The sequence below is a fragment of the Oryx dammah genome, unplaced genomic scaffold (assembly GCF_014754425.2).
Source record: "Oryx dammah isolate SB20612 unplaced genomic scaffold, SCBI_Odam_1.1 HiC_scaffold_29, whole genome shotgun sequence".
Lineage (NCBI taxonomy): Eukaryota > Metazoa > Chordata > Mammalia > Artiodactyla > Bovidae > Oryx > Oryx dammah.
The window spans coordinates 27,484,241-27,505,345 of NW_024070213.1; the positions used below are offsets into that span (position 1 = coordinate 27,484,241).

The 21,105-nt window shown below is 38.0% G+C and overlaps 1 protein-coding gene across 1 annotated transcript in view; it reads right to left on the bottom strand.

The window, feature by feature from the left end:
* Positions 1–21,105, bottom strand: part of PLCZ1 (phospholipase C zeta 1) — a 49,569-nt gene that overhangs the window by 19,946 nt on the left and 8,518 nt on the right. The window contains exons 3-7 of the mRNA XM_040233902.1: positions 17,485–17,716; positions 13,112–13,313; positions 8,592–8,736; positions 2,099–2,248; positions 1,291–1,533 (exon numbers count right to left, since the gene is read on the bottom strand). Coding sequence (XP_040089836.1) covers positions 1,291–1,533; positions 2,099–2,248; positions 8,592–8,736; positions 13,112–13,313; positions 17,485–17,716 — 972 coding nt within the window. The remainder of the gene's footprint in view (positions 1–1,290; positions 1,534–2,098; positions 2,249–8,591; positions 8,737–13,111; positions 13,314–17,484; positions 17,717–21,105) is intronic.

Here is a 21,105-nt window from a genome sequence, read left to right on the forward strand (position 1 = left end):
TGCCATCCAGCCATCTCATCCTCAGTCGTCCCCTCTCCTCCTGCCCCCAATCTCTCCCAGCATCAGAGTCTTTTCCAATGAGTCAACTCTTCGCATGAAGTGGCCAAAGTACTGGAGTTTCAGCTTCAGCATCATTCCTTCCAAAGAAATTCCAGGGCTGATCTCTTTCAGAATGGACTGGTTGGATCTCCTTGCAGTCCAAGGGACTCTCAAGAGTCTTCTCCAACATCACAGTTCAAAAGCATCATTTCTTCGGTGCTCAGCCTTCTTCACAGTCCAACTCTCAAATCCATACATGACCACTGGAAAAACCATAGCCTTGACTAGACAACCTTAGTTGGCAAAGTAATGTCTCTGCTTTTGAATGTGCTATCTAGGTTGGTCATAACTTTCCTTCCAAGGAGTAAGCATCTTTTAATTTCATGGCTGCACTTCTGTTAGCCTCTTCCAAAGTACGTGTGCGTGTGTGTGTTTTCAGGAAAACATTGCCAGCAATGCTCAATCCATGTGCTTAAGTGTCGATCATATGGAGTGGGCATGACTAAGCAGAGTGCATTCCCCTGGCAACAGTAACCAATTTAGGCATTTGTGCATGCTTGGATCACAGCCAGCCTGCTGTGATCCAAAAGGAGTCAGCTTGGGCAGCTGAATGATAGATAGGACTTTCAGATTTGAATCTGAAAGCATGTAAAACTGAAGCTTTGCAAAGGCTTGCACCCATATTAGGAAAGTGGGGCCAAAGTTGGCATAAAGAAAATTCTGTGGACTTTGCTTAATACACTTTAACCAATCATTCCTGAAATTAGATTCCCTTTCCTGAATGTTTTATTTTTATGGACCAGATGAATTAATTCATATTTTACTTAAACCAGCTGAATTAGTTTTGTATTGCTTGCAACCTTGTATACCTTCCTTTGTCATGCTAACTTGTATACTTAAAATACTGTATAATATAAACAGTGATTTTCTTGTCTCTGACAGTAAGCTCTCTTTCAGGGCAGAGACATTATCTTTTGTACACTGCACAACATCTAATATATAAGAAGGCCTAATATTTGTTGGCTGTAGACAAAAAGAATTTACGAACAGCTAACACGGGGAAAGAGATAACAACTTCTAAAATTTCTTTTCCACTGCTAATTTTTCCCAAATAAATTTTAAATGATAAACTACAGTGATTACAAGTAGGAAAAAGATGTTTTCCTCCAAAAAGTTAAAAAATTCTCAACTAACAAAAAAGTAAAACAACTTTTCAATCACTTGTAAGATTTTCACAAAACGTTGCCTCACCTTCTTTTTCCTGAAGAGTGGGATTCCAACCACCTGTTTCGACTGTTCTTCCTTTGCCAAATCATCTTGAAAATCACCCACTGGTTCTGGCTCTTTGGCACCACTTCCATCCTCCTCTTGTTCTATCTCCTCCTCTTCTTCAAATTCCTCTACCTGCCCATGCTTATCAGAACCTTTCCTTTCAAGGGTTTCATGTAAGGTTCCTATTTTCTTGTTTCTAACTAATACTTTGAATTTTAATGCCTACAGAAACAATTTGAAAGAGATATAATTATACATACACAGGTAAATTTGCACTTGTCATGGTCATTGAAAAGTCTTTCATCATATTTTCAATTTGCCCACAGTAGTAATATATGTAGCTCTTTTTTCCATATTCCTAAAAACCTAATAGAAACCAAGGTAGCTGGTTTCTCAGCTACCTGGTGGCTCAGAGGTAAAGAATCTCCCTGAAATGCAGGAGACCTGGGTTTGAACCCTGGTTCAGGCAGATTCTCTGCAGAAGGAAATGGCTATCCACTCCAGTATTCTTACCTGGAGAATCCCATGGACAGAGAAGCCTGGCAGGCTACAGTCCATAGGGGTGCAAAGAGTCAGACACGACTGAGCAACTAACACTACACTAGACTATCCTTTTTATCAAAATATATTCACCTAAATACTCACAGGCTATTTCCCAGGAACATTGCAAAGATACACCACTATAATTAAAACTAAGCATTTTTCATTGATCTCTAGCTTAGTTTCATTGGCCAGTATAATAGCAGCAGGCTTTTTCTTAGCCTGAGCTTCTCAGACAAAATATTACCTCTGGTGAAGGTAGTCTGTCTGAAAAATTATCAAGCGTATATGACAGCAAGGCATCCCCAAAAGTAGCGAGCAAAGTGTCGGCCATCACTTCTTGTTGGGAAGGGGAGCAGTGATTTTCTAAAGAGAGCACCACTGGGTACTCAGATGCCTAAAAAAATTAACCATTACCACAGTTAATAATCAAAACTCCTCAATAACTTTAATGCAATTAATAGAAGTACTTAATTGATTTTAAAACTAACTTCTAATGTTCGGTACCTTAGCAAAATAATTACCTATTCTTTAAACTGAAAATACTTTGAATCTGACAAAACAGGGAACATTAAATCTGTATATAAAGGTGAATTAGTCCTAGTTGTACTTAAAATATAGGGAAAAAAACTGAAACTCCCAACAGTTTAAATAAATTTGTTAAAACTCCCAATTTTTTAAAATAAATTATAGCATATTCATATAAAGGAATGATAAAGATCTGTCACAAAGGAAGTAGAGCTATATATACTGCTATAGAAATACAGTATCTATGATCTAGTCTTATGAAAAAAAACAAGTTGCCAAAAAGTAAGATTCTACATTTTTACTTTACAAAGTATATATATATATATATATATGTTTTGATATTTTTAGAAAAAACTTTAACACTGATATGCTAGAGAAAATGTTAATTTTCTACTTTTTTCTATTTTAAATTCAAGATAAAGATATTTCCAGGTTTTACATAAGAAAGAATATCTAGTAAGTAAAAGTGACTTTGTATGTGTGTGTGTGTGTCTGTGTGCATGCTAAGTCACTTCAGTCATGTCTATTCTTTGTGACCCTGTGGACTGTAGCCCACCAGGCTCCTCTGTCCACAGGAATCTCTAGGCAAGATTACTGGAGTGGGTTAAAAGTGACTCTACAAAGGTATTTTCCACCACTGAAACTTTTAAATATGTCACAAAATAGTGAATATCACTCATTTGGAGATCTTATTCAAAATTATTTTCTTTCTTTCCACATATAATTTTCAGGGCACATTTGCCAATTTACAGTAACAAGAAAAGGAATTGCAAGGTCTGCTGAATTATTACAGACCTTTGATATATATGTCATATGTCATATTGCATATAACATACCACATTAAGTCTGAGTCTATTAATTTCTTATGCTGCTGTAACAAATTACCATAAATTAGGTGGCATGAAACAACAGATATTTATCTTTTCATAATTGTGGAGGCCGAGATTCTGAAATCAGTTTCACAGGCTAAAATTAAGATGTCAGCAGGTTCTAGGGGAGATCTGGTCCCTGTCTCTTCCAGCTTCTGGTGGTGGCCAACATTTCTTAGCTTGTGGTCATATCACTCCAGAGTCTGCCCCTCATCTTCGCATTGCCTTTGTGTGTCAAATCTCCCTCTGCCTCCCACGAATAAGGATATGATACTGGCATTTAGGACCCAGCCAGATAATTCAGGGCGGTGTCTCAATGGTGTTAAGATTCTTAACTTATCACATCTGCAAAGATCCTTTTAACAAATAAAATAACATTTACAGGTTCAAGGAATTAGAATCTAGTATCTTTGGGGCTCTTATTCAGCCTACAAAATGATCTTCTTATAAATACCCACATATATTTATAGGGCTTCCCTAGTGGCTCAAACAGTAAAGAATCTGCCTGTGGAGATCCAAGTTCAATCCCTGGGTCAGGAAGATTCCCTGGAGAAGGGAATGGCAACTCAGTATTTTTGCCTGGAGAATTCCTTGGACAGAGGAACCTGCTGGGCTACAGTCCATGGGGTCACAAAGAGTTGGATACAACTGAAAAACTAGTACTTTCATTTTCATTTATACATATATAAACTTAAGTCTAATATCAAGAGAAGAGTGTACATTTTTTTCCCCAAATATAATAAGTGATTTTGAGTTTAGGCAAAGTGAAGGCCTAGCAAATGGATTTCTCAATTAGGCCCTGACTTCACTCACTGGCAGAGAAGGCAATGGCACCCCACTCCAGTACTCTTGCCTGGAAAATCCTATGGACGGAGGAGCCTGGTGGGCTGCAGTCCATGGGGTCGCTAAGAGTCGGATACAACTGACTGACTTCACTTTCACTTTTCACTTTCATGCATTGGAGAAGGAAATGGCAACCCACTCCAGTGTTCTTGCCTGGGAAGAGGTCACTGTCTTCTGTGGTCTTTGTTCCCTCCTCTGGGAAGATCATCTTGTCTTTATCCTCCTTGGCCATATCTGAAGTATGAACTGAGGAGCTGGCTTTTCTTAAAGCCAAATAACTTTTTCAGCTTGCTTTCTGACTAAGGGTGGTTTTAAGGTTCCCCTAACAAGTCAGACTTATCTTTCGTTTTTAACATTGTACAGGAGACAGGGACCAAGACCATCGCCATGGAAGAGAAATGCAAAAAAGGAAAATGGCTGTCCGGGGAGGCCTTACAAATAGCTGTGAAAAGAAGAGAGGTGAAAAGCAAAGGAGAAAAAGAAAGATATAAGCATCTGAATGCAGAGTTCCAAAGAATAGCAAGGAGAGATAAGAAAGCCTTCTTCAGTGATCAATGCAAAGAAATAGAGGAAAACAACAGAATGGAAAAGACTAGAGATCTCTTCAAGAAAATTAGAGATACCAAGGGAACATTTCATGCAAAGATGGGCTCAATAAAGGACAGAAATGGTCTGGACCTAACAGAAGCAGAAGATATTAAGAAGAGGTGGCAAGAATACATGGAAGAACTGTACAAAAAAGATCTTCACGACCCAGATAATCATGATGATGTGATCACTAATCTAGAGCCAGACATCTTGGAATGTGAAGTCAAGTGGGCCTTAGAAAGCATCACTACGAACAAAGCTAGTGGAGGTGATGGAATTCCAGTTGAGCTGTTTCAAGTCCTGAAAGATGATGCTGTGAAAGTGATGCACTCAATATGACAGCAAGTTTGGAAAAGTCAGCAGTGGCCACAGGACTGGAAAAGGTCAGTTTTCATTCCAATCCCAAACAAAGGCAATGCAAAAGAATGCTCAAACTACTGCACAATAACACTCATCTCACATGCTAGTAAAGTAATGCTCAAAATTCTCCAAGCCAGGCTTCAGCAATACATGAACCATGAACTCCCTGATGTTCAAGCTGGTTTTAGAAAAGGCAGAGGAACCAGAGATCAAATTGCCAACATCCACTGGATCATGGAAAAAGCAAGAGAGTTCCAGAAAAACATCTATTTCTGCTTTATTGACTATGTCAAAGCCTTTGACTGTGTGGATCACAATAAACTGTGGAAAATTCTGAAAGAGACGGGAATACCAGACCACCTGACCTGCCTCTTGAGAAATCTGTATGCTGGTCAGGAAGCAACAGTTAGAACTGGACATGGAACAACAGACTGGTTCCAAATAGGAAAAGGAGTATGTCAAGACTGTATATTGTCACCGTGCTTATTTAACTTATTTGCAGAGTACATCATGAGAAACGCTGGACTGGAAGAAGCACAAGCTGGAATCAAGATTGCCGGGAGAAATATCAATCACCTCAGATATGCAGATGACACCACCCTTATGTCAGAAAGTGAAGAGGAGCTAAAAAGCCTCTTGATGAAAGTGAAAGAGGAGAGTGAAAAAGTTGGCTTAAAACTCAACATTCAGAAAACGAAGATCATGGCATCTGGTCCCATCACTTCATGGGAAATAGATGGGAAAGCAGTAGAAACAGTGTCAGACTTTATTTTTTTGGGCTCCAAAATCACTGCAGATGGTGACTGCAGCCATGAAATTAAAAGACGCTTACTCCTTGGAAGAAAAGTTATGACCAACCTAGATAGCATATTCAAAAGCAGAGGCATTACTTTGCCGACTAAGGTCCGTCTAATCAAGGCTATGGTTTTTCCTGTGGTCATGTATGGATGTGAGAGTTGGACTGTGAAGAAGGCTGAGCACCGAAGAATTGATGCTTTTGAACTGCTGTGTTGGAGAAGACTCTTGAGGGTTCCTTGGACTGCAAGAAGATCCAACCAGTCCATTCTGAAGGAGATCAGCCCTGGGATTTCTTTGGAAGGAATGATGCTAAAGCTGAAGCTCCAGTACTTTGGCCACCTCATGCGAAGAGTTGACTCACTGGAAAAGACTCTGATGCTGGGAGAGATTGGGGGCAGGAGGAGAAGGGGACGACCCACGATGAGATGGCTGGATGGCATCATGGACTCGATGGACGTGAGTCTAAGTGAACTCCGGGAGTTGGTGATGGACAGGGAGGCCTGGCATGCTGCGATTCACGGGGTCGCAAAGAGTCGGACACAGCTGAGCGACTGAACTGAACTGAACTGAATGCCTTCAAAAACTGCAATTTCATATATGCTTGTTTCTAGTAAGTCACATGTGCTGGTACCTATACTCAGTTTTTTCTGGGCCATAGATATCAAGTGTATTTTATTTCATCGCTCTCTTATCCCCAGATTAATGGCAACTATGTTGAGTAGAAAGTCTAAACTTCAGTCTAATCTTTGCTGCAAAACTGTGTCACTGTGTCCAACTGAGAAGTTTCATTGAGTCTGTTCAAAGCCTTTTTTTTTTCTTTTCATTCCATCACATACTCTTTGGAGTCTTAGAAGGTGTAGATGTCTGTCCATCCTTGCAAGGCCTTTGAATTTTCAGACTGTCTCTATTTCCTTTTATTCCCTCAGTTATACACCCTGAATGAAGTGGGAGAGTTTGGTACAAAAATATTTGGGGAGAGTATTTCAGATGAAGGGAATAGCAAGTGCAAAGTCTTTGAGATGGGTCTGAAAAGAGGTAAGGAGGCCAAAATGGCCACACGAACAAGGGAGAGAGGAGGAGAAGACGTCAGGGAGGTAATGGTAAACAGGTCATGTAGGGCCTTGGGAGTCATGGTACAGACTTTAACTTTTATTTTGAGTGAAATTAAAGAGTTTGAAAAGGGGAATGCCGTGATTGGACTTATGAAACTGCAGAAGAGGAGGGAGAGAAGCAGAGACCCTGGATAAGAAGCCAGGGTCTATTGCAATAATTCAAGTCAGAGGTGATGGTGGTTGACCGGGAGAGGGACAGTGAGAATGGGGGAAAGAGATTAAATTCAGTGTATATTTGGAAAGTAGAGCCAGGAGGATTTGCTGAAGAATATATAGAGGATTTAGAGAAAAAAGAAGGGGACATTAAAGTGGACAATAATAATTTAGGCCAATTACAGTTGTCATTAACTGAGATGGAAAAGACCATAGGAAAAGCAGGACTAGGAAAAAGAGGGATATGATCTGGAGCTCAAGCTGAAACATGTCAACTGTAGCTATTAAACATGCAAGTGGAAATGTCAAATAGGAAGTTGTCTACACTGGTGTAAAATTCAAAGGAGAAGTTTGGATAAATTTAAACATCAGAAATTAGATGTTTAAGAGAATCAATGCCATATATTAATGTTTTATATTATGATAAATTTTAAAATATTTTATGAATATTTAGTATTTTATACTCTAATAAATAATGGAACAATTAATCTAAGTATGTGATTTTAAGTTAGGCTTCTGTTTACAGATAATAAATTGACCAAGCTAGGAGAACTTTAGGTTTTTCAAGTTTGTAAGTTTAATTTATTAAATAGACATTAAGTACTTAGATTTTGTTAAATCTCTTCAATTACACTACAATTGAAGTACTGAAGAAAGAAATCAAATATACTAAGCTTAAAAACACCATTTAAAATGTCTGAAGGTGCTCAATTAACCATGCTTGTCAATGGGATCAAAGTATTTTTCAAAATTCAGTGACTATTAATACCTGCTCAATTTACAGATGAGTATTTTTAAACTGAATTAGAAGCTTTAGAAAGAATTAGATCTTTGAATCTTTAACTTAATAAATTTAATAATTTTAAAATCCAAAGTAAACTTTTAAACATTCTTTTCTGTATAAATAACTGCCATCATAGTATGAAATATACCAAAAGTTGAGGTAATACATTTTTGACATTTGTGTCTTGAAAGTAAAATATCTGAGTGTTGGTAAAATATTTACTATTAAATAGAACAGTATTTCTCAAACTCTTTGGCCATAACTCATGGTAAGAAATATGATTTACATTAAGACACAATACACACACATGCATACATATACACACATATAATATAATTACATAATGAAACAAAAAGTTCCTTGAAACTACATGTACCTTCCTACCTGAGATCTGTTTTAATAAATCTACCTTTAATGATATATACTCCCTAGAGAAGCAAATGGTAACCCACTCCAGTATTCTTGCCTGGAAAATCCCACCGAAGAGGAGCCTGATGGGCATACAGTCCATGGGGTCACAAAGAGTTGGATATGACTGAGCATACACACATAATGATACACACTACATGGATTTTGCTGCCAACTAACGGATCATAAGCGACAGTTGAAATGTCACTGATCGAAACTAAGGCCAAGCATTGTAGGATTTTGAAACAAATTATCTTATGTTTAAATAACTGTGACTTAACAAAGGCATGTACATACTACGAATGCATATTTGTGTATCGCTTGGATAACAGTTTTAAACAGAAGCTTGCTGGTGAATGTATAGCCATGGTATACAACAGGTTCATTTTGCGATCCATCCCAGCAGTCAATTTCCAGACAGCGGCATCCTTTCACAAGGGCACTAGTAAAATTTAAACAAAATAAATTGTCAGTCTATACAATTGTCAGACTATACAGTCCATGGGGTCGCAAAGAGTCGGACACAACTGAGTGACTTTCACTTTCACTTTTAACCATATACTACCTGGGTTTTATTGCCTACTAGTAGATCAAAACCCTCTGTGGTTTTACAGAAAAATTTTTTTTCATGGAGGACAACCTTAAAAATATTGCTTCTTGCTAAAATCTCTAGACAGGTTTAATTCTATCCATGATCAAGCCAACCTTTAGCTGCTTATTTTAACTACATGGTTTGGTCCCCAGCAAAAAATGAGGGAATTGCACTGTGTCATGCCAAACTCTTGACTCAGAAGCTTGTAAGAGAAAGCTCTCTTTCAGTGGTGGTATGGAGGCCACTTTTCACTATCTCACACTGAGTGAAATGATTGAATAATGAAACATGGGAATGAATCGTGAAAATTTTCTCACTCAATAAAGAAATTTTCCACTTAAATAAATCTAAGGGGGGTTTCATGAATTAAAATCTTTAGCGCAGTTAATATTGGTTTTTCTCTTTTAAAGAGGAGGAAACTGAGACATAAAAAATGTTATACTCATCGGGTAATTAACAAATGAGGGACTGGGAGGAAAGATCAACACCAGAAACTTAAATATTAATAGATAAACATCACTCTACACCACCTCTCACAAGTAGAGAAATTTTGAAAGACTTTTATCAAACTGGATCCCTCATAGGTGGGTAAGGAAATAGAGTAAGAAATATAATTAAACTTAATTTTAAATGTTCACAGTGGCAGAACCCTTTTTCTCAGAATTCAAAATTAAATTTCTGTATTTCTAAATCAACGTGTGGAAAAGGTGTACTTTCTCTCAAAAAAATATAATGAGGTATGAATAGAAATTTCTGTAGAGCTATGAATGGGCTTATCTTTATAGGATTTTAAGTGGGTATATTTCTGAATTTGTGGATTTATGTATTTACTTAGATTTTAAATTATAGAAGCAATATTAATTTGTAAGTTTGATGTTATCATGGGATTATAAGATATCTTTTCTATGATTTTTCCTAAGTAATATCACCCAATCACATAGCTTTGAATGGCATCTATATGCCCAGGGCTTCCAAGCTTATTTTTCCAACCTGGATACTTCCTCTAAACCCCAGACACATATACCCAACTGCCTATCTAGCCTAGCCCTTTGATAACTAATTGATATCTCAAACGGAACATGGACATCACAGAACTTTTGCTTTTGAATCACACCCTACAATGGCTTCACCATCTCTGTCCATAATGTCATCACATTCTAGGTTATCAGGCCCCAAATCCTGATACTCCCCTTTCCCTCACACTTCTCTTCAAATTGCCTGGTAAATCACCTCGTTGGCTCTGTTTCCCTAAAATATTTCAAATTCAATCATGTATCTCAACTGCTGCCTCATGAATTAACCATCTAGATCACCATCATCCCTGGACTCCTACAATATTTTCCCAAAGCATCTTCTACCTCCACTCTTTCACCATCAGTCTTTCCTACACAGTAGAGAATAAATTAAATTATGACATTTTCCTAAGGAAAACCCCTCCAATGACTTCCCTTTGCAACCAGATTAAATCCATTCTCCCTTCCATGGTCTCCAAGACCCTCATAAACTTGCCTATTTCCTCTAATTCACCTCTCTTCCTTCTCCATTCACTCATTTATACCCACACTTGCTGTCTTTCTCTCTTGTAAACATGCCAAGCATTATTACTTCTTCCCTTCCTACTAGATCTTCTTCTTCTTTATCATCACTCAGACCACAGCTATACTCTCTTGAGAAACCTTTCTGGAACCTTCAATTAAAGGAGCATCCCTTACCTCACAATTACCTTCTATCACATTACCTTAGTTCATATGACTCAGTCCCTGAAAATACCGGTTTCCCGCTTTCTTATCTGTCTATTCTCATGAACAAATGAGTGTTCAGTTCGGTTCAGTCGCTCAGTCATGTCCGACTCTTTGCGACCCCATGAATCGCAGCATGCCAGGCCTCCCTGTTCATCACCATCTCCCGGAGTTCACTCAGACTCACGTCCATCGAGTCAGTGATGCCATCCAGCCATCTCATCCTCTGTCGTCCCCTTCTCCTCCTGCCCCCACTCCCTCCCAGCATCAGAGATTTTTCCAGTGAGTCAACTCTTCTCATGAGGTGGCCAAAGTACTGGAGCTTCAGCTTTAGCATCATTCCTTCCAAAGAAATCCCAGGGTTGATCTCCTTCAGAATGGACTGGTTGGATTTCCTTGCAGTCCAAGGGACTCTCAAGAGTCTTCTCCAACACCACAGTTCAAAAGCATCAATTCTTTGGTGCTCAGCCTTCTTCACAGTCCAACTCTCACATCCATACATGACCACAGGAAAAACCATAGCCTTGACTAGACGGACCTTAGTCGGCAAAGTAATGTCTCTGCTTTTGAATATGCTATCTAGGTTGGTCATAACTTTTCTTCCAAGGAGTAAGCGTCTTTTAATTTCATGGCTGCAGTCACCATCTGCAGTGATTTTGGAGCCCAAAAAAATAAAGTCTGACACCGTTTCCACTGTTTCCCCATCTATTTCCCATGAAGTGATGGGACTGGATGCCATGATTTTCGTTTTCTGAATATTGAACTTTAGGCCAAGTTTTTCACTCTCCTCTTTCACTTTCATCAAGAGGCTTTTTAGCTCCTCTTCACTTTCTGTCATAAGGGTGGTGTCATCTGCATATCTGAGGTGATTGATATTTCTCCCAGCAATCTTGATCCCAGCTTGTGCTTCTTCCAGTCCAGTGTTTCTCATGATGTACTCTGCAAATAAGTTAAATAAGCACGGTGACAATATACAGCCTTGACATACTCCTTTTCCTATTTGGAACCAGTCTGTCGTTCTATGTCCAGTTCTAACTGTTGCTTCCTGACCAGCATACAGATTTCTCAAGAGGCAGGTCAGGTGGTCTGGTATTCCCGTCTCTTTCAGAATTTTCCACAGTTTATTGTGATCCACACAGTCAAAGGCTTTGGCATAGTCAATAAACAGAAAGAGATGTTTTTCTGGAATTATCTTGCTTTTTCCATGACCCAGAGGGTGTTGGAAATTTGATCTCTGGTTCCTCTGCCTTTTCTAAAACCAGCTTGAACATCAGGGAGTTCACGGTTCACATATTGCTGAAGCCTGGCTTGGAGAATTTTGAGCATTACTTTACTAGCATGTGAGATGAGTGCAATTGTGCGGTAGTTGGAGCATTCTTTGGCATTGCCTTTCTTTGGAATTGGAATGAAAACTGACCTTTCCCAGGCCTGTGGCCATTGCTGAGTTTTCCAAATTTGTTGGCATATCACAGCATCATCTTTCAGGATTTGAAACAGCTCAACTGGAATTCCATCACCTCCACTAGCTTTGTTCGTAGTGATGCTTTCTAAGGCCCACTTGACTTCACATTCCAAGATATCTGGTTCTAGATTAGTGATCACATCATCATGATTATCTGGGTTGTAAAGATCTTTTTTGTACAGTTCTTCTGTGTAACCACTTTGAAAATCTTGTTCACCACTGTATCTTCAGCTGACTGACTAAACTAAAGCTGAAGGCTAAATTGGTATGAACAGTATGATACATTGCAGAAAACAAAATTAAAGGTGCAGCATAGACTGCCTTTGATCTATGTAAGTCGGCTGACATATAAACATATGTATTATCATCTATAAATGCTACTTTTTTTCTTTTGGCATGGAGATATCTGAGAATTAATTTTGACCATATTTTTCTTTAAAGTACAGGATGCTCTGAATAGCTAAATAAGATTTTTAAAGTCTTCTTCATATTTTTCCCACACAAAATATCCAAATTGTTCAAAAAACTTAAGAGGGCCAATAATCAGGGAGAGGAGGTTGGCAGACAGGATTAGAAGGGCAGTGCATGCTAAGGGCTTCCCAGGTGGCACTGATGGTGAAGAACCCACTTGCCAATGCAGGAGATGTAAGAGACGCAGGTTCAATCCCTGGGTCAGGAAGATCCCCTAGAGGAGGGCATGGCAATGCACTCCAGTATTCTTGCCTGGAGAATCCCACTGACAGTGGAGCCTGGCGGGCTGCAGTCCATAGTGTCACATATAGGACATGACTGAAGTGACTTAGCATGCATGCACACATGCATGATAACAATACAATGAATAAAGTATACAACCAGCCAAAGGTTGGATATTCAAGATATGCACCAATCAAAATTTCTCTACCCTATGGTTTTGGTAACATGCATTGCCTTCCTTTCCTGTGAATTACAGCCTGCTGGAGTAGAAACCACTAGGAACTTTCAAACATGTTTTAAATGTAATGGATTCAAAAATCGAAAGAAATACCTTATATATCCCCAAAGGTCACTTGGTCCCCATAATTGGTCAGATATCAAGTATGTATTATGTGAACTTGAAATAAAATAATCAGTCAATGGATGAGTCATATCTTGGTAAACATGATCATACTTATTATCAAATAGCAGACATTCAGATGAATCCATGTATCTTCTAAAACCTTCAAATGACATCTGGTGTGCTTGTTTAACTATAAAAAATAAAAAGAATGTAGAAATATCATAAATAGTATAAAAATTACATTTCAGTTTAAACTTAGTAACAGAGCATGTTTCTAGAGTATTCATTTAGAATTAATACTAATCTATTCTAAGTTTCTTTGGAAACAAATTTTTCTAAGGTTTTTATTTTTAGTTCTTTCATATCAACATTTAAGTAGAGTAAATATTACTTAATCATCTCTGTTCTTTTAATGTTTAAAAAATATATACAAGACTACTGTATTTAAAATAGATAACAAAAAGGAACTACTACTTTTTAAAAAATTTTTTATATAATTAAAATACATGCAATAAAAGGACATGTGTCATAGATTCATGAATTTCCACAAGCTAACCATCCATGTAACCAACACCAGGGTCAAAGAACAGAACACGACAGCACCCCAGAAGACTGCCGCCTGCTAACTTCCTAGTTTTCCTCCATACCCCAACCCCCAACTGCCAAGTATATTCAGTGGGATGGCTTCTAGAAGCACAGATTCGTTTTCTTTAGTTTTTGTGTTTTACATAAGTGAACTCACACAATATGTATTTTTTATGATGGGTTTGTTTTGCTCAACATCATTTATAAGATTTATTCTTATAGTGGCACACAGATTTTTTTTATTCCTATTTTTATATAGTTCTCCATTGTGTGAATATACCACAATTTATTAATTCTATTCTTGATGAGCATTTAGATAATTTCCAGTTTGGGGCTATTTACAAAACTATACTGCTATAAATAACCAGTATATATCTTTTGGTGCAAATATGTACATGTTTCTATTGGGTGCATTCCTATGAATCGAATTACTAAGTCATTTGCATATAATTATCTTTAGCAAATGATCTGTGAACTTTTTTGCTCAGTATCATATATACCAAAATTATCTACTTAAGCAGAACACTGGCTCTGGAATGAGACAACTTGGGTTAAATTCATTTATTTGTTATATATGATGAGCCTGTTAACCTCTCCCTGGAATGACAACAATCATAACACTCATTTGTGCATACTAGCGCTGTATATTATATCTATAAAGGTTAGTTACTGTTGCTTTTGTTGCTGATAACTCAGTTTGCCTCATATTAAAAGTCAGTGTGAGTATTCACTTTAGAGAGTGGTCCTTGGGAAAGAATTTTATTTCTGGGAATTTAAACTACAGAAATAGAGACTCAGACAAAGCTTGATATACAAGAATGCTCACACTAGCATTATTTATAAAAGCAAAATAAATGGGGGGAGGGGAGGAAAGAGATTAAATCTCAAAATATGATACAATGCTAAGCAGCCATTACAAATAATGTATCTGAAAAAAATACATAGTGACATTAAGTAAATGTTTATGACATCAGAAAAACGAAAAAGCCAGCATTCAAAATGCTATTACAATCTTACTTTAAAAAATGAAAGCTAGAAGAAAATACATAAAATGTTTATAGTGATGCAAACTAAACTATTTCAAAGCTATGCAAATTAGAAACATGCAAGTGTATGGGGCAAATGCTTCATTTATCGTAATTATAATGATTTCCATGAATTTATTCTTTTTCCCAGTGCAATTACCAGTGATTGGCTTATAGCTCTTTGAACTATTAACTAAGTAAATATCTTTGGTAATGGAATAGAAAACAAACTCATGTTATGCCCTTAAAAACTACCAGACTGAGATGACAGTTAATCTGATGGATTTTTATATTTAAAATAAAAATGAGGTTCTCCTCATTTGGTACATGTCACGTATCATTGTGGGACAAGCTTGAGAAACTTAGCAGCGTTTGGGACTATAAGTTCATAATTCAAATTGGTCCCAATAAGTCTCTAAAGTGATCAATAGCCTTGTAAATGAAATGAGTGGTCTTGCCTGTGTGCAAAACTATCTGAATGGAAGCAGAGGAAGACTCAAAAGATGGAATGGATAAACAGTATAATATTACAGTTAAAATGTAAACACAATTCCAAAATGTCAGTGGTACCATTCCACTATGCCTTTGTACCTTTTACGTTGGGCTTCCCTGCTGGCTTAAACTGTAAAGAATCCTCCTGCAGTGCAGGAGACCTGGGTTCAATCCCTGGTTGAGCAGACCCCCTGGAGAAGAAAATGGCAACCCACTCCAGTATTCTTGCCTGGGAAATTCCGTGAACAAAGGTGCCTGGCAGGCTACAGTCCATGGGGTCGCAGAAGAGTCAGACACAATTTAGCGACTAAACAACAATCATTTAATTTACCACCTGCAGGTAACAATTCGAAAGTAAGTGTTCTAAAAATCTTCACTGGAACAGGGCCATAAAGTGCATGTCTGTGAACTGGTTGTTTCCAGGTGGCAATGATATAAAGAGTTTGAACCAAAACATAAATCAATTTACTACTTTCTTAGGGAAAGTCTTTGCAACTGAAAGTAAAGACTCAGCATCTGGACTCATCAGATGTGCTTAGAGACATACTTGTTTTACATTCTGATAGAAGCTCTTTCTCTTGCTGCAAACTTGCAAGTTTTAATGGAGATCAAACTCTTACTAGCACTATCTTCAGTCTTACCACAACGATGCTTAGAAGCATCCAAAGTCTTTATATGGTACTGAGTCATGAGCCAAAATCTAGCTTATGACCAATGAGACCAACATGATTTGATCCCTGCCTATCTCTCCAGGTTCGAACCACGCTGTCCTCTTCCTGTTCATTGCTTCTCCACCTCAGGGCCAACATTTCCCTTGCCTAGACCTCAGACCCTTCTCCCATTTTGTCACATGATTAATTCTTTCTCATCATTTTTGTCTCAGCTCAAATGTTACATTCTCCATGAAAGACTCTCCTAAACACTCACCTGAGCTAGACCTTGTGGGTTGTTTACTCTCTTATTTTTTTTTCATAGTACATAGTACTCTCTGAAACTATCTATTTGTATGTTTAATTATTGTCAGTCTCCTTCCAACCCTTATCAGGAATATAAGACCTAGTTTGCCTCATTCTCCACTGTATCCTCAGGCCCTAAAAACATGCTTGGTTGCCACAAATAAATACTTCAGTAAATCAGGAATGTATGAGTCCATGAAGGAATGTTTTGTTTTGTTAGAACCCATATCATCATATGTTAAGCACTGGTAGCCATAAACCAGTTTGCAAAGGCAGAACTCAGGCTTTCACATGCGTGCGTGCCTGCTAACTCACTTCATCTTGTTTGACTCTTTGCGACCCTATGGACTGTAAACCGCCAGACTCCTCTGCCCATGGGATTCTCCAGGCAAGAATACTGGGGTGGGTTGCCATGCTCTCCTCCAGGGGATCTCCTGACCCTGGGACTGAACTCACATCTCTTGTATCCTGCATTGGCAGGTGAGCTCTTTACCACCAGTGCCTCCTGAAAAGCCCTGCACTTTCATATATCCCTTGTTAAATAAATATTCTGAGCTATTCTATTAATCTCTGTAGGGTTAAAGAGCATGCTTTAATAGTGCTTTTTCTGCAACTATATGAATATTGTATTATATTATGTCTTTATTATTTTATTTAAAAATAAGTATAAATGGAAAAAATCGAAGTGCTTTATCCATTAAAGATGAAACAAAGATCAAAAACTATATAAGAGATCACTAGCCAAAATAGTTATTGGACTTAAACCAGATGATTGCATAGGAAAATGAAAGAAAAGCAAAAATCTTTTAATGTTTATGAAATGTTGTAGATAATTAAGTGTAAACAACAGAGAAATGAGTGATTTTACAATGTTTTAGCTCTTTCCTAGAACTGTTTTCATTTAGCAAATTTAATATTCTATATTTTGTCAATAATATACAAACATGGAAAACTGCCTATACCTGGGTTTTTATCTTATTAATGAATATCAGGACCCTTTATTCCATTATGGTATTTATTATAATAGGATCCTCATCTTGTTTTCCCTAAGTTCATCTCTGAACACTTGAAAGATACAGAAACAGTTAAAAGGGAGGAACTGGACAATGAAAGTAAGTCGTGGTTACACAACATAGCTTTCTAAAAGGGTAGGTACACTGTCTGTGAGTTACAAAATTATAACTGTCAATATATAATATTACCCAGAAGAAAGCTGACCCAATCAAGTTTGAATTTGAAAATTTCTATTAATAAAAACAGTTTGCATATAAATATTTAATAAAACTTTCAAGTACAAGCATACCTTCTTCAATAGGCTCATATTTCTGAATGATCTCAGAAGCAATACTTTCACTGAAGTCAAGTGTATACTGCTCTTGCATCAAAAATTTAACCAGGTTCTTTTCTAAAAGAATTTTCCGGTTTTCAGAATATGTGTTGAAAATCTCAATAATTTCTTCTCTGTATGTAATAATTCGATAAATTGTTCTAAATTCTTCTATGGTGATTCTTCCTTGTTTCAGCCTGTCATTATCCTACTAAAAAAATTTACTGGTAGGCTCACATTTCGAATGTAAAAAACACACAAAACAAAAATGTTAGAGTAGTTGTGTAACATATATACCAACTTATCCTGAAAAGAAGTTACATTGGATTCTTATTTTAGATAAATATATAAAACTGCATGAAATGATGCCAGTTTGGGAATGACTAGTGGATAATTACCACTTAAAACCTGGTGGCCTTATTCTCTATTACTACTTCTGCTTTGCAAATAGGTTGGGTTTCACATATATGTGTTAATATATGATATTTATTTTTCTCTTTCTGACATACTTTATATGACAGACTCTAGGTCCAACTACATCTCTACAAATGACCCAATTCCATCCCTTTTTAATGTATAAAATAGATAACTAACAGAACATATATCCATTTGAATGCAGAGTTCAGAAAAACAGAAAGGAGAGATAAGAAAGCCTTCCTCAGTGATCAATGCAAAGAAATAGAAGAAAACAATAGAATAGGAAAGACTAGAGATCTCTTCAAGAAAATTAGAGATACCAAGGGAACATTTCATACAAAGATAGATACAATAAAGGACAGAAAGGGTATAGACCTAACAGAAGCAGAAGATATTAAGAGGAGGTGGCAAGAATACACAGAAGAACTACACAAAAAAGATCTTCACGACCCAGATAATCATGATGATATGATCACTAACCTAGAGCCAGACATCCTGGAATGTGAAGTCGAGTGGGTCTTAGGAAGCATCACTAAAACAAAGCTAGTGGAGGTGATGGAATTCCAGTTGAGCTATTTCAAATCCTGAAAGATGATGCTATGAAAGTGCTGCACTCAATATGCCAACAAATTTGGAAAACTCAGCAGTGGCCACAGGACTGGAAAAGGTCAGTTTTCTTTGCAATCCCAAAGAAAGGCAGCCAAAGAATGCTCAAACTACCCCACAATTGCACTCATCTCACACACTAGTCAAGTAATGCTCAAAACTCTCCAAGCCAGGCTTCAACAGTATGTGAACCATGAACTTTCAAATGTTCAAGATGAATTTAGAAAAGGTAGAGGAACCAGAGATCAAATTGCCAATATCCACTGGATCATCAAAAAAGCAAGAGAGTTCCAGAAAAACATCTACTTCTGCTTTATTGACTATGCCAAAGCCTTTGACTGTGTGGATCACAAAAAACTGTGGAAAATTCTTAAAGAGATGGGAATACCAAACCACCTGACCTGCCTCTTAAGAAATCTGTGTGCAAGTCAGGAAGCAACAGTTAAAACTGGGCATGGAACAACAGACTGGCTCCAAATAGGGAAAGGAGTATGTCAAGACTGTATATTGTCACCTGCTTATTTAACTTATATGCAGAGTACGTCATGAGGAACTCTAAGCTGGAGAAGCACAAGCTGGAAGCAAGATTGCCAAGAGAAATATCAATAACCTCAGATATGCAGAAGACACCACCCTTATGGCAGAAAGTGAAGAAGAACTAAAGAGCCTCTTGATGAAAGTGAAAGAGAAGAGTGAAAAAGTTAGTTTAAAATGCAAAATTCAGAAAACTAAGATCATGGCATCTGGTCCCATCATGATCATGATCATGGCAAATAGATGGAGAAACAGTGGAAACAGTGACAGACTATTTGAGGGGCTCCCAAATCACTGTAGATGGTGACTGCAGCCATGAAATTAAAAGATGCTTGCTCCTTGGAAGAAAAATTATGACCAACCTAAACAGCATATTAAAAAGCAGAGACAATACTTTGCCAACAAAGGTCTGTCTAGTCAAAGTTATGGTTTTCCCTGTAGTCATGTATGGATGTGAGTTGGACTATAAAGAAAGCTGACCGCCGAAGAATTGATGCTTTTGAACTGTGGTATTGGAGAAGACTCTTGACAGTTCCTTGTACTGCAAGAAGATCCAACCAGTCCATCCTAAAGGAAATCAGTCCTGAATATTCATTGGAAGGACTCGTGTTGAAGCTGAATCTCCAATACTTTGGCCACCTGATACGAAGAGCTGACTCATTTGAAAAGACCCTGATGCTGGGAAAGATTGAAGGTGGGAGGAGAAGGGGACGACAGAAGATGAGATGGTTGGATGGCATCACCAACTCAATGGACATGAGTTTGAGTAAACTCCAGGAGTTGGTGATGGACAGGGAGGCCTGCCATGCTACAGTCCATGGGGTCTTGGACACAACAGAGTCAGATACAACTGAGCGACTGTACTGAGTGAGAATATATTGTATAGCACAGGGAACTCTATTCAATGCTCTGTGGTGATCCTAAAGGGAAAAGGAAATCTGAAAGAGGGGACACATGTATACTTATCTGTCATTACCTTTGCTGTACAGTAGAAACTAATACACTATTTTAAAGCAACCATACCTCAAGACAAATTAAAAAAAAAAAAAAAAACCTGGTGGCCTGGGCTGCCCAGTTTAAGTAAAGAAGCAAACCCTGTTCCTCAGGAGAATTGCAGCCCATAAGTAGCTCTCTGCCCAGAAAGACTTGCCCAACTTCAGGCTGAGGTATTAATACTAGTGATTCTTCAAGACTGAGGACATCCCTGAACCATCTGGATTTGCCTCAAACCTTGTCCTCACTGCAGTGATGACATACACCTTCTCAAGAGGTACTTAGGTGTGCTCAGTCATGTCTGACTTTTTTGCAACCTCATAGACTGTCGCCCACCAGGTTCCTCTATCCATGGGATTTTTAAGGTAAGAATATTGGAGTGGGTTGCCATTTCCTTCTGCAGGGGATCTTCCTGACCCAGGAATCGAATTGGGGTCTCCTACTCTGTAGGCAGATATTTTACTAGCTGAGCTACCAGGGAAACCTATCACTGAAGATGGGAAGTTATAATTTTGGTAGAGAAGGAAAAGGAAAGCACAAAGGGTAAGTAATAAGGAGAAGAAAGATGAGGCCTGGGGAACACAGTGTTAGCAGAAGAAAAGGGGGAAGAAGAAAAGTGGTAAGCAAGGAAGGTTCAAATCTGAGTACTGAGCCTCTTAACAGCAGCCTCAATACTAATATAGGGTATCAATGTATTAATATCTCCCCTGTAGGATAAAACTGAAGATCAAAAGCTTTATATGTCAATTGTCACCAGTCCCAGAGCCATGGCAGACCAGGACTTGAACTAACTCCAAGGAAGGAAAGAAAAAATAATACACTATTGCCTGTACTCAAAGTGAGAAATGGAATATTTCCTGCCATATCAATAAACAAAGGATATCATCAGTGATTGCAGCCCTCCAATGTGAGCTGGCAGGGGGCTTCCCTGATAGCTCAGTTGGTAAAGAATCACCTGTAATGCAGGAGACCCCGGTTCAATTCCTGGGTCAGGAAGATCCGCTGGAGAAGGGATAGGCTACCCACTCCAGTATTCATGGGCGTCCC